Below are 12,631 nucleotides of genomic sequence, written 5' to 3' on the forward strand. Positions count from 1 at the left end.
GGATCCGGTCAAGTCTCCGCCTCATTTAAACGATGTGCCGTCCATTGACAAGAAGTAGTCGGTATAGGACACCCCGGTTTCAAAAACACTTGGACGAAATGCCGCGATCGTAGATACCCGATGCATATGATGCGGCTCAACGCGTCCAATGGCGGTCGACTATGAAGTGGAAAGAAAGTCTCACTTAGTCCAAACCTCGTCAAATCGACACACACCATATCATATGCACTTGCTATTAGATGACCCATATCGGGGAATGACATCCACTTCGAAACCGGAGCGATACCAGTAAGTGATGGAACAAGTGCATCATGAATTTTCGCAAACTTTTCTTGATTTTCATATAGTCGGCCGTAGATGTCCCGATACGAAGTCAACTCCGCAATAAGTTCCCGTCGGACTAAAGTGTGATTATTTTCCCTTTACCGAGCAAACCCGCAACGGCCCGATATCCACAATTGCCGTCGCCTCCAACATCAACGATGTTATTGATATATTTGTGCATAAAAAGTGGCATCTCATCAATGTAGACAATGGGTGATTTTTTGATCAGCGGTGTGCGAGGTGGCTTCGAAATACGGGCTCCTTTGTTACCACTACACTTGGACTTCGGTGTCGGTAAATCCGGGAATGATGCATCAACATGTTCAAAGTAGGAAGGAGATCGTTTTGTTGATGTGTCTTCTTGTGTAATTTTGGACTTTTTCGGTGCACCTTTCGTTTTAACCGGTTGAGATGGCGGTTTCAAATCGGTGGTCTCCGGAAATGCAATTTTTCGCAATTGTTCTTTTATGTGCATTTTCATTGTGTCATCCGCTTTAGCAAACTTCTCCATTATCACTTCCAACTCGTCGGAGATGGTGATTTTGGAGTCATTTTCTTTCGGCGGGTCAAAATCATCAAAACGAAGCTTCTTCCAATGGTCGGCTACCTCATCCATGCGTATTGGTGAATTCAACTTCTTTTCTTTTGAAATTATACAAGCACATGGAAGGCCGTATGTCTTTCTAATGGTACACCCACATAAAGAACTATCCGGCCCCGTGGTCTCCGACCGCTTCGCTTCATGAAACAAAAAATTCAAACCCGATCGGGATATGTTGTAAATCAATTGGGAGAATAAAATTTGGCCCTTATACCGGTGTTCCATAACCGTCTTGCTCCGACCAAACGATGTTTGAATTTCATTGTGTTGATTTTCAAGCATTTGGTTCACGGTGTCCCATCCCCGACACAAATCTCCCTTGCTATCACCCAACCACCTCTTGAAGATCGCATGTGTGGATTCAACTCGGTTAGTCGTGGTGCAACCAAGATGTCTAACTCGATTTTTCCAAGCGCACACGACTTTTTCTCTGACTTTGTCAAGAATGGTGGATTCGACGTAATGACAAAAAGTCTTAATGGAACCACACAAAGACCTAAAGTGTACCAATTTCTCGGTATACACCTCTTCGGAGTATGCATCTAAAATTTCCCTCCATGCCGCCATTATCCTATCAACCACAACACCGGCTTTGATAACTTTACCGTTTTCATCCGGCCTATCTTTTGTCCCAACCGCGGGTTTCAACTTACTTCTCACGTTGCAAGTTATGTGATACCGACAAAGTAACGCGGTCGATGTCGGGAAGACAGTATCAACCGCATTCATCAAAGCATTGTCCCGGTCGGTGATAATGACGTCTGGCATAACCTTTTGATCAATTAACAAAGACTTGCATATTCCCAAAGCCCATGTAAAGTTTTCTTCTTTTTCACACTCCAAAAAAGCAAACCCGACCGAATAAGTCTTGTCCGTCGAGGTCACACCAACTATCTCTAGAAGAGGAAGCCTATATTTGTTTGTCTTGTAAGTCGAATCCATGACAAGAACGGTTGGAAATGTGTTGAATAATTTGATACTTTCAGAATGAGTCCAAAAAATATCACGCACCGTAACTTTGTCCTCGGACGTTCGGAAGCTTGACACATATTTGTTATCGCCTAATAGTTTCAAAAGTTGTTGCATTTCCGAGCGAGGGCCCATTTTCAAAATGAAATTAAGAGTAAAAAATCAAAATCATCACTACAAAAAATGTTCTCTCCAGCGACGTGATTCCCACGCCACAAAAAGGAATATCACGTCACCCCACATAATTTGCGACGTGAAAGAATACGTCGTAGGGGGAAAGGTGGTAAACTAGTAGTGTCATGGCATTCACGTCACTATTCAGTGACATGTAATTCATGTCGCTATATCCTACACACAATCCAAGTAACAATTCTGGCACAGCAGGCATGCAGCAAGTTTGCAGGGATGGCACAATTAACGGAGAAAGTTTGTGGCGTGTTTTTCATGCCACTGATTAGTGACGTGGGAAACATGCCACTACAAAACAAACTTTTTTTTTTAATATGCATCTAGCGACGTGATAAACATGTCACAAATATAGTGAAATGTATATCACGTCACAAAGCATAATTCTTTTTAATAAAAAAATTTAATTATTATTAAAAAAGGTTTTTCTTATTCATAATGAATTATAATTAATATAATAAAATATAAAATATAATTAATAAATAATTTGAATATTAATATTAATAAAATATATTTATTGAATAATATAATAAAATTTAAAATATAAGTAATAAACAAAATATAAATTAAAATTTACCATACATCAATTAAAATTTAATGTGTTTCATACATTAAAATTAAAATTAAAATTAAAACTAAAACTAAAATATAATTAATATTACGTAATAATTAAGTATCTCCTGGATCGGGAAAATCATCAAGGTTTAAATCTTCATCATTATCTTGTTGATTTGTCGAGGCACCACCAACGCCAACATTTCCACCAAACATTTGATTACTGTAACACCCCTTTCTATACCCCAAAATATTTAATAAATAATCAGAGAATAACATGCATATAATTCAAAAGGGCGTCACATTGATGCTTTTAGAAGAACTAAAAACCTTAAAAAAAACTGACAGCATTTATCTATACAGCACAATACTCCTGGTCATTTTAATAACACTCAATACCAAATCACAATTTAACCTGAATATGCCTTTGCAGCGGAAATATATGATACTCATGTGATTTACAATGATTCATGTCCCATACCATGATCATACATCGACTAATAAATCTCAATTCAACATAAACATAATCAAAATGGTTTGGCTTGTAAACCTCTCAAAAGACATGTAACTAATAAATAAGTTCACCAGTCATAGCATAATACATACGCAAATATAACATGAGTTCAATACACCTAGTCTACCCAGTGTTACATGACCAGAGCATCGACTCACTACCTAGTCTCCAATAACCAAGGAAGAACCTCCAGCTAAGTTACACGCGGCTACTAAACTCCAGAACCTGCATGTCGCCAAACGAGGGCAACATTAAAACAGAAGGGTGAGAATACGAACCATTATGAAGAAAGTATAACAGAATATAATGGTTAAATCAACAATTCAAGTAATTGGTCATACTATGTAAAACAGGATAGATAATAGTAATCAACACATATTTCACATGTTATCGAGTATACAACAAGCTTAAATAGTATAATATTTCAATTTAACTATTATATTCTCAATTAAGTACACAATCATAATTCTCGCATATTCACACATCTAATCAAATATGTATTCAAACTTCACTCGTTCAATTATCAAACTCGTACACATATCACAACTACATCAACTTCACGTAATCAATTATCGCATAATTTTAATGTGACTCAATGCAAGATATGTGATGCTATGCATGTGGTACCGAATTGTGAACCCAAAGTTTCACCGCTTTCCGATTCAATATCTAGAATCCAAGCCACGCTTCCGATCCGGACAAGACCAAAGCCCACCAAACGTAAACATATAGTTTACCGCCTCCGATTCACTTTAGAATCTAAGCCTCGCTTATGTTTCAAAGCAAACCACCTTTGTTTCAAGGCATCCATGATATGAATGTATGTACAATGTAAATCAACATATGCAATTAAGATCATCTCTACCATCTTAATATTTAGCATATCACAATAATTCACTCAATGAATTATCCACAATATTGTACACAACATTCTCATCACATAAGCATTATTCACATATAATAGTCAACACACAATTCCAATCCAATATTTCAATCAACACTAGTAATTAACACTATCATATGCTAACTCCCTATTTGTCAATTTCATATGGTTTACTCACTTTCATATTAAACCAACAAGACATTAAAATTTTTATCATCTAGCTATTTCTAAATTTCAATTATAGTACCATAAATAAAAATACAGTCCAACTACTATTTTTATTAGGAACCTATTATCTTTCATAGAAAGTCAATTCCATTCAAACATACCTAATTACTAATTAATCTAACTATATTATCATATGTGGCTATTAATGTGAAATTAATAAAGTGTGAAGGCGCTACAGTATGCAATCTTTCAACCTATGCAAGAATTCACATGTTCATTGTGCCACTTAATTGTCCAAGGAACTACAGCTAGTGGTCATAGTAACTACGCATTGTAGATTATCGCTACCGTAACAGAATTTTTACAAGTGGTGTTTATTCAAAACAAGTGGTGTGTTTATGTCTCTCAATTGACCAAAAGTAATCAACAGTAGCCGCGGTCATCCATCATCATCATATCACGTTTTTTAGTTGACCAATGATGCATCACCATGGCATTTCTTTATCCTATAGCATTTACTATGTCTCACCTTTGTTTCTTTAATAATTAACTAGCAATGAATTCCCTTTTCAAATCACTAATTATGCTACTACCAATTGCTACTACTGATAAAACTTGGTAGATATTCACATGTGAACTTTAGTAGGCTAGCATCATTAGCCAAGTAAGAAATAAAATAAAAAAAAGATAATGAAAGAAACAGGGAAGAACACGTTTCATTTGTATGCACCAAGGGATTATAGCCTTTTTTTTTTATAGCCAAAGAGCCATAGTATTTTCCAACAATTAATTATGGTATTTGCTCATTTAGAATTTTCCCAAGCAACCACTAGCAACCACATAAATAATTAAATGAAACTAACAGCCACACACTTAAGTAAATGAAACGAAAGAAAATTAAGACAAGGCATAGCATATCGTGGCGGCAAATCTCGCTTTGCCATACCGTCGTCATCATTTCCATGGGATGACATACAGAGGTATTAGCTTCAGCATTACTTGGTTTTCAATTTCTAATTCTTCTACGGATTTTCAACATACTAACAGAAATTAAAATACCTATTTTATAAGATTCATCTATGAACAATTGTAAATATGTTAAACTACCAAATACCCCATTATACTAGCCCACAATGATTAGGGATTCTCCCCCTTACCTCTTGATTTCTCCTCCAAAACCCTAGTTCCTCTTCTTGTTCCTCTCCTCCACTTCTATTTCTTCAAAAACCAGCAAAATGAACTAATGATTCTCCTACTCCTCATTTCCTCTCTTACTATCTTTATTTATTATATTGGGCTTTAAAAAAATAATAATAACACCCCCTAATTGCTTATCACTCCAATAAATAGGCCCAATCATAAAATAGAGTAGTCAAATAAATAATTATGCTCTAACAAACAATATTATTACCCTTAATATTATTTTCCAATTAATCCAATTAAATCCGACTTTATCTCAAATAAGTAAAATCCAATAATAATATTATTTCTAATATTATTTCTCTACATGCTCCACTTTATTAATTCTTCGATCAATCGAATAAATTCTAACTTCACTTAATAATTTGAACACGTTTCTCAATAACACCGACGATCCAATTAATTATCAAACTTCGTCCAAATTAAGTAAATAAATCCTTATTTAATTTAATTAGCCAAATAATAAAATTCGGGCTGTTACAACTCTCCCCCACTTAAATATTTTCGTCCTCGAAAATTCAGTCGACACAACCATCTCAACACCCAGACCACATCCACTCTCTCTATCGATTCATATCGATACAAAACATTCTACACTTACGACCATACAAAGCTTCAAAAGATGTCATTTCAACATCCGAAGGAAATACCATTCAACACCCAATCCTTTCGATGCACACTTAGCAAGTCTCTTCATCGAAGAATTCATCTTCATCGGAATGAAACAAGCACATTTCGTCAACTTTCCATGCTGACCCAACTCACTTCACAATTACTCGATGCCTCGGCAATCTCGAAACAAAATCCAAAGAGTTACTATCTCACTTCCACTCGGAAATAGATAACTGTTGCGCCAACGAAATCGTTCCTGACAAATCCAACTCAAATACACAATTCCGGTATATCACTCTTCACACTTTACCACTAAACATTTCCTCAAATTTCGATACATCATTAATACCATGATTAATACTCAATTCATTACGATGTTCCTCATCCATAAATTCTCTTTGTCCGAATTTAAACCATTAGGAATACAAATTTGATCACAACCTCTCATGACACCATTCTCGACAATCTAAAAGTTATCACTTTTTCCTTGATCACTCAATATCATCTTGTCAACCAATTGCAAATCTGATTTCTAACTTTCTCTAATCTTGTCAAAATATCACAAGTAGGCTTCAACATACCAACTTAACACACGAAGACGTCGCTTCACAACCAAACCCAACCCTCTAAATCGTTCCAACGATTTCTAATTCTTGAATCCTCAATATAACTTATAAAATTATTTCCTACTCAATGCATCGGCCACAACCTTCACTTTTCCAGGATGGTAATTCAAACCAAAGATTAAAATCCTTCGAAATTCTACTCGTCTTGTTTTCCTTATATTCAACTCTTGTGATCACTCAACACATCAAACTTTGATCCACACAAACAATGCCTCTTACATTATAAAACAAACACAAAGGCAACCAACTTCAATACATACATCGAATAATTTCTCTTATGTACTTTAAGTTACCTCGAAGCATAGTCTACCACTAATCGATATCTGCATCAACACACCTCAACTCGAAATCCCATATCCAAAAAAAAATTCACTCCTTCCAACCAAAACTCATACTCAGAAAGCTTTACATAACCTTCTTCTCTTTCAGCACCGATAATCCAATCCTTAAATGTTCAACATGATCATCGTTGCTCTTAGAATCAAATATCCTCAAGAAACATTACCTCATAGAACCTTCCTTCTTCTTACTCGACAAACAAGCGTAACTCTACAACTATACACTCAGACAAATGAACCTCTTCTCAACAACTCCTCAATTCGACTCTTCAACTTCTCCTTGGTCGCTTTACACGCTACCAAGTTAGTAAGACACGTCTATCTCGTTCAATACGATATCGTCTCCTATCAACAATAGATTAAGGGTGATCAAGTCCTCAATTTGTCAATAGACAATCGACAATCATAATGAAACATAAACTACCGTTACTAACTATAATAGTGTTCCTTCAGAACTTATACTCGAAATCACTTAAACACCAAGATTCAAAATACCCTTAAAGTTATAATTACTTGATTCAACTCCAAACAGTTCATACCAAAATTCTCATCAATTTGGTCTAACGGAAAACAAACTAAATCAATTCCCAAAATCTCTACCAAAGATGCGCAAAGGATAACTCAAACACGTAAAAGAAATAGAAACAAAGCCACTGCAGTTGTATCAATAACTACACTTCCATGCATAACAGATAAAACATGATCCAATCTTATAGCACAATCCAAAAAATGAAATAATGCGTTGCACCATTATCAATAATAAAGCACGTACCTCAGATTAATTTATCCTTAGAAGTAGTCTCAGCACCAGACAACGCAAACACTTTTCCTTTCGCTTGATCCTTCTTTGGCTTATCGCACATGGCACAATTGTGTCCTTGCTCACCACAACTGTAGCAAGTCCTACTCAAACCAACTCCACAATCAACAGTTTTGTGACCCGTCTCGCCACACCTGTAGCACTTAATCAGAATAGAAGCTCCTCCCCCACTTGGCTTCTCTTCAAGACCAGATTGTTCCCTCATGTCATCATACAATTTCTCACGGAACTGTTCTCCTCCTCGTTTCAATTGTAGAAACCTCACTTCTTTCTTTCCACGCACATCTTCTGGAAAATAGTTTCCCAAAAATGCATCACGAAAAAGAGTCCAAGTAACTTCAATACCTTCTATTGCAAATCTCCACACAGTATTACTCCACCAAATGTCAGCTTCTTTTGTCAGGATGTGAGTACCAAACTGTACCTTCTGTACATCAGTACAACTCACGACTTGAAAGATCTTCTCAATTTCTCTCATCCATGCGTGCGCTTTGTCCGGTCCATACCCTCCTTCAAAGATCGGCGGGTTGCACCTTTGAAAGTCTCCAAAAGCACGGAACTCATCCTTTCCTCCATAACCGACATTTTCTTGCAGCGCTTGTCCAATCGCACCAGTCCACCTCATCATTGCCAAAACATTAATGTCAACATTCCTTCCCGTAGCCATCTTCCTAAACAACGAGACAAAATAGTATTGATCGTGTCAGCTACACGAATCAAATACAACAGGATAAAAGACATTAATAACCTTGACCAACTGGTCGACCATGCTCTGATACCACTAATGTAACACCCCTTTCTATACCCCAAAATATTTAATAAATAATCAGAGAATAACATGCATATAATTCAAAAGGGCGTCACATTGATGCTTTTAGAAGAACTAAAAACCTTAAAAAAAACTGACAGCATTTATCTATACAGCACAATACTCCTGGTCATTTTAATAACACTCAATACCAAATCACAATTTAACCTGAATATGCCTTTGCAGCGGAAATATATGATACTCATGTGATTTACAATGATTCATGTCCCATACCATGATCATACATCGACTAATAAATCTCAATTCAACATAAACATAATCAAAATGGTTTGGCTTGTAAACCTCTCAAAAGACATGTAACTAATAAATAAGTTCACCAGTCATAGCATAATACATACGCAAATATAACATGAGTTCAATACACCTAGTCTACCCAGTGTTACATGACCAGAGCATCGACTCACTACCTAGTCTCCAATAACCAAGGAAGAACCTCCAGCTAAGTTACACGCGGCTACTAAACTCCAGAACCTGCATGTCGCCAAACGAGGGCAACATTAAAACAGAAGGGTGAGAATACGAACCATTATGAAGAAAGTATAACAGAATATAATGGTTAAATCAACAATTCAAGTAATTGGTCATACTATGTAAAACAGGATAGATAATAGTAATCAACACATATTTCACATGTTATCGAGTATACAACAAGCTTAAATAGTATAATATTTCAATTTAACTATTATATTCTCAATTAAGTACACAATCATAATTCTCGCATATTCACACATCTAATCAAATATGTATTCAAACTTCACTCGTTCAATTATCAAACTCGTACACATATCACAACTACATCAACTTCACGTAATCAATTATCGCATAATTTTAATGTGACTCAATGCAAGATATGTGATGCTATGCATGTGGTACCGAATTGTGAACCCAAAGTTTCACCGCTTTCCGATTCAATATCTAGAATCCAAGCCACGCTTCCGATCCGGACAAGACCAAAGCCCACCAAACGTAAACATATAGTTTACCGCCTCCGATTCACTTTAGAATCTAAGCCTCGCTTATGTTTCAAAGCAAACCACCTTTGTTTCAAGGCATCCATGATATGAATGTATGTACAATGTAAATCAACATATGCAATTAAGATCATCTCTACCATCTTAATATTTAGCATATCACAATAATTCACTCAATGAATTATCCACAATATTGTACACAACATTCTCATCACATAAGCATTATTCACATATAATAGTCAACACACAATTCCAATCCAATATTTCAATCAACACTAGTAATTAACACTATCATATGCTAACTCCCTATTTGTCAATTTCATATGGTTTACTCACTTTCATATTAAACCAACAAGACATTAAAATTTTTATCATCTAGCTATTTCTAAATTTCAATTATAGTACCATAAATAAAAATACAGTCCAACTACTATTTTTATTAGGAACCTATTATCTTTCATAGAAAGTCAATTCCATTCAAACATACCTAATTACTAATTAATCTAACTATATTATCATATGTGGCTATTAATGTGAAATTAATAAAGTGTGAAGGCGCTACAGTATGCAATCTTTCAACCTATGCAAGAATTCACATGTTCATTGTGCCACTTAATTGTCCAAGGAACTACAGCTAGTGGTCATAGTAACTACGCATTGTAGATTATCGCTACCGTAACAGAATTTTTACAAGTGGTGTTTATTCAAAACAAGTGGTGTGTTTATGTCTCTCAATTGACCAAAAGTAATCAACAGTAGCCGCGGTCATCCATCATCATCATATCACGTTTTTTAGTTGACCAATGATGCATCACCATGGCATTTCTTTATCCTATAGCATTTACTATGTCTCACCTTTGTTTCTTTAATAATTAACTAGCAATGAATTCCCTTTTCAAATCACTAATTATGCTACTACCAATTGCTACTACTGATAAAACTTGGTAGATATTCACATGTGAACTTTAGTAGGCTAGCATCATTAGCCAAGTAAGAAATAAAATAAAAAAAAGATAATGAAAGAAACAGGGAAGAACACGTTTCATTTGTATGCACCAAGGGATTATAGCCTTTTTTTTTTATAGCCAAAGAGCCATAGTATTTTCCAACAATTAATTATGGTATTTACTCATTTAGAATTTTCCCAAGCAACCACTAGCAACCACATAAATAATTAAATGAAACTAACAGCCACACACTTAAGTAAATGAAACGAAAGAAAATTAAGACAAGGCATAGCATATCGTGGCGGCAAATCTCGCTTTGCCATACCGTCGTCATCATTTCCATGGGATGACATACAGAGGTATTAGCTTCAGCATTACTTGGTTTTCAATTTCTAATTCTTCTACGGATTTTCAACATACTAACAGAAATTAAAATACCTATTTTATAAGATTCATCTATGAACAATTGTAAATATGTTAAACTACCAAATACCCCATTATACTAGCCCACAATGATTAGGGATTCTCCCCCTTACCTCTTGATTTCTCCTCCAAAACCCTAGTTCCTCTTCTTGTTCCTCTCCTCCACTTCTATTTCTTCAAAAACCAGCAAAATGAACTAATGATTCTCCTACTCCTCATTTCCTCTCTTACTATCTTTATTTATTATATTGGGCTTTAAAAAAATAATAATAACACCCCCTAATTGCTTATCACTCCAATAAATAGGCCCAATCATAAAATAGAGTAGTCAAATAAATAATTATGCTCTAACAAACAATATTATTACCCTTAATATTATTTTCCAATTAATCCAATTAAATCCGACTTTATCTCAAATAAGTAAAATCCAATAATAATATTATTTCTAATATTATTTCTCTACATGCTCCACTTTATTAATTCTTCGATCAATCGAATAAATTCTAACTTCACTTAATAATTTGAACACGTTTCTCAATAACACCGACGATCCAATTAATTATCAAACTTCGTCCAAATTAAGTAAATAAATCCTTATTTAATTTAATTAGCCAAATAATAAAATTCGGGCTGTTACAATTACCGCTTCCATGAAATTGCATAAATAGCTGCATTTGCTCCTCCATCACATTGTTTTTTTCTATACAATGGTGTTTTCTATATCAATTTTTTAATACATAGACAATTTTTAAAGTAAAATTATATATAACAATCAATTTTAAAAATATTTCAACATAAAGTAAGATTTTATAATCTTGTAATGCCCTATTTATTCCCTTTTAGAATAAATGGTAATAGCATTAGTTGAGATAGAACTAAATGGCAAATTGGACAATTGGACCTAGTTGGAGGGCATTATAGTCTTAGTGCACTTAATTAGAGTAAGGAGTTGTTTGGCTAAGACAATTCCTCTTCATTGTGAAAACAAAAACAGATTTTGTGGGAGGAAAGATTAGAAACGTGAAATAGAAGAGGAAGAGAAGAGAAGGAAAGCCACTCCAAGAACTTCAACCCTTGCATGTTCAAGAATCTGTCCCAAAGCTCCGATTTTCGTCCAAATCTCCCTTGCTCCAGCTCTACTTCGTTCACCTAAGGTGAGTCCATAGGTAGAAAATAGGGTTTTGACTCTTTTGGGGATTTTTGGGGTTTAAGGGTTTTGAGAGATTATGCTTAATCCTTGCTAATAACATGTTTCGATGCTGTTTATTGCTTTTTCATACTGTATGTAGGCTGGATATATCGTTAATTTGTGCATGCAGGTGAAATCAAGGGGTTAAAGTACCCCAGGACAGAACTGACGAGTTCTGCGTTTTTCTGTTTCTGCTATGGGCCACTAAGCGGGCGAAGGCCGCTAAGCGGTGCTGAGCATTTTTCCAGAAATTCGCGGTTCCGCTGAGCGGTCCCAGTCTGTCCGCTGAGCGGAGGATGCTGTGTGTGAAGAAAAATAAAAATCGCGAGCCCGCTAAGCGGACGTGAGACCGCTAAGCGGGGAAACAGTTGAGGTTCGCCCCTGGAAAGCCCGCTTACAGGCCGCTGAGCGGCCAGTGCTGGGCAGAACTATATTTTTCCTTCCCCTGAGGGCAGTTTCGGATTCTAATTGTAACC

At 35.6% G+C, this 12,631-nt stretch overlaps 1 protein-coding gene across 3 annotated transcripts; it reads right to left on the reverse strand.

The window, feature by feature from the left end:
- Window positions 1-3,011: 3,011 nt before the first annotated feature.
- On the reverse strand, window positions 3,012-11,366 carry LOC131595746 (uncharacterized). Of its 3 annotated transcripts, XM_058868210.1 has the most exons (4): window positions 11,080-11,366; window positions 9,033-9,096; window positions 7,749-8,467; window positions 3,012-3,374 (listed from the first exon to the last, which is right to left on the reverse strand). In XM_058868210.1, the coding sequence occupies exon 3, from the start codon at window positions 8,461-8,463 to the stop codon at window positions 7,750-7,752; it is 714 nt and encodes a 237-aa protein (XP_058724193.1). In that variant the 5' UTR covers window positions 8,464-8,467; window positions 9,033-9,096; window positions 11,080-11,366; the 3' UTR covers window positions 3,012-3,374; window position 7,749. The 3 variants fall into 3 exon arrangements, 2 of the variants coding, with proteins under 2 accessions (XP_058724193.1, XP_058724194.1); XM_058868211.1 differs by lacking the exon at window positions 11,080-11,366 and having other exon boundaries at window positions 9,033-10,656; XR_009282032.1 differs by lacking the exons at window positions 7,749-8,467; window positions 9,033-9,096; window positions 11,080-11,366 and adding an exon at window positions 5,358-5,870.
- Window positions 11,367-12,631: the final 1,265 nt, after the last annotated feature.

Source organism: Vicia villosa, linkage group LG4 (genome assembly GCF_029867415.1).
Source record: "Vicia villosa cultivar HV-30 ecotype Madison, WI linkage group LG4, Vvil1.0, whole genome shotgun sequence".
In the NCBI taxonomy this organism is placed as follows: Eukaryota; Viridiplantae; Streptophyta; class Magnoliopsida; order Fabales; family Fabaceae; genus Vicia; species Vicia villosa.

Coding starts and splice junctions, on each gene's coding strand:
- LOC131595746 (XM_058868210.1), bottom strand. CDS start 8,463: ATGGCTACGGGAAGGAATGTTGACATTAATGTTTTGGCAATGATGAGG.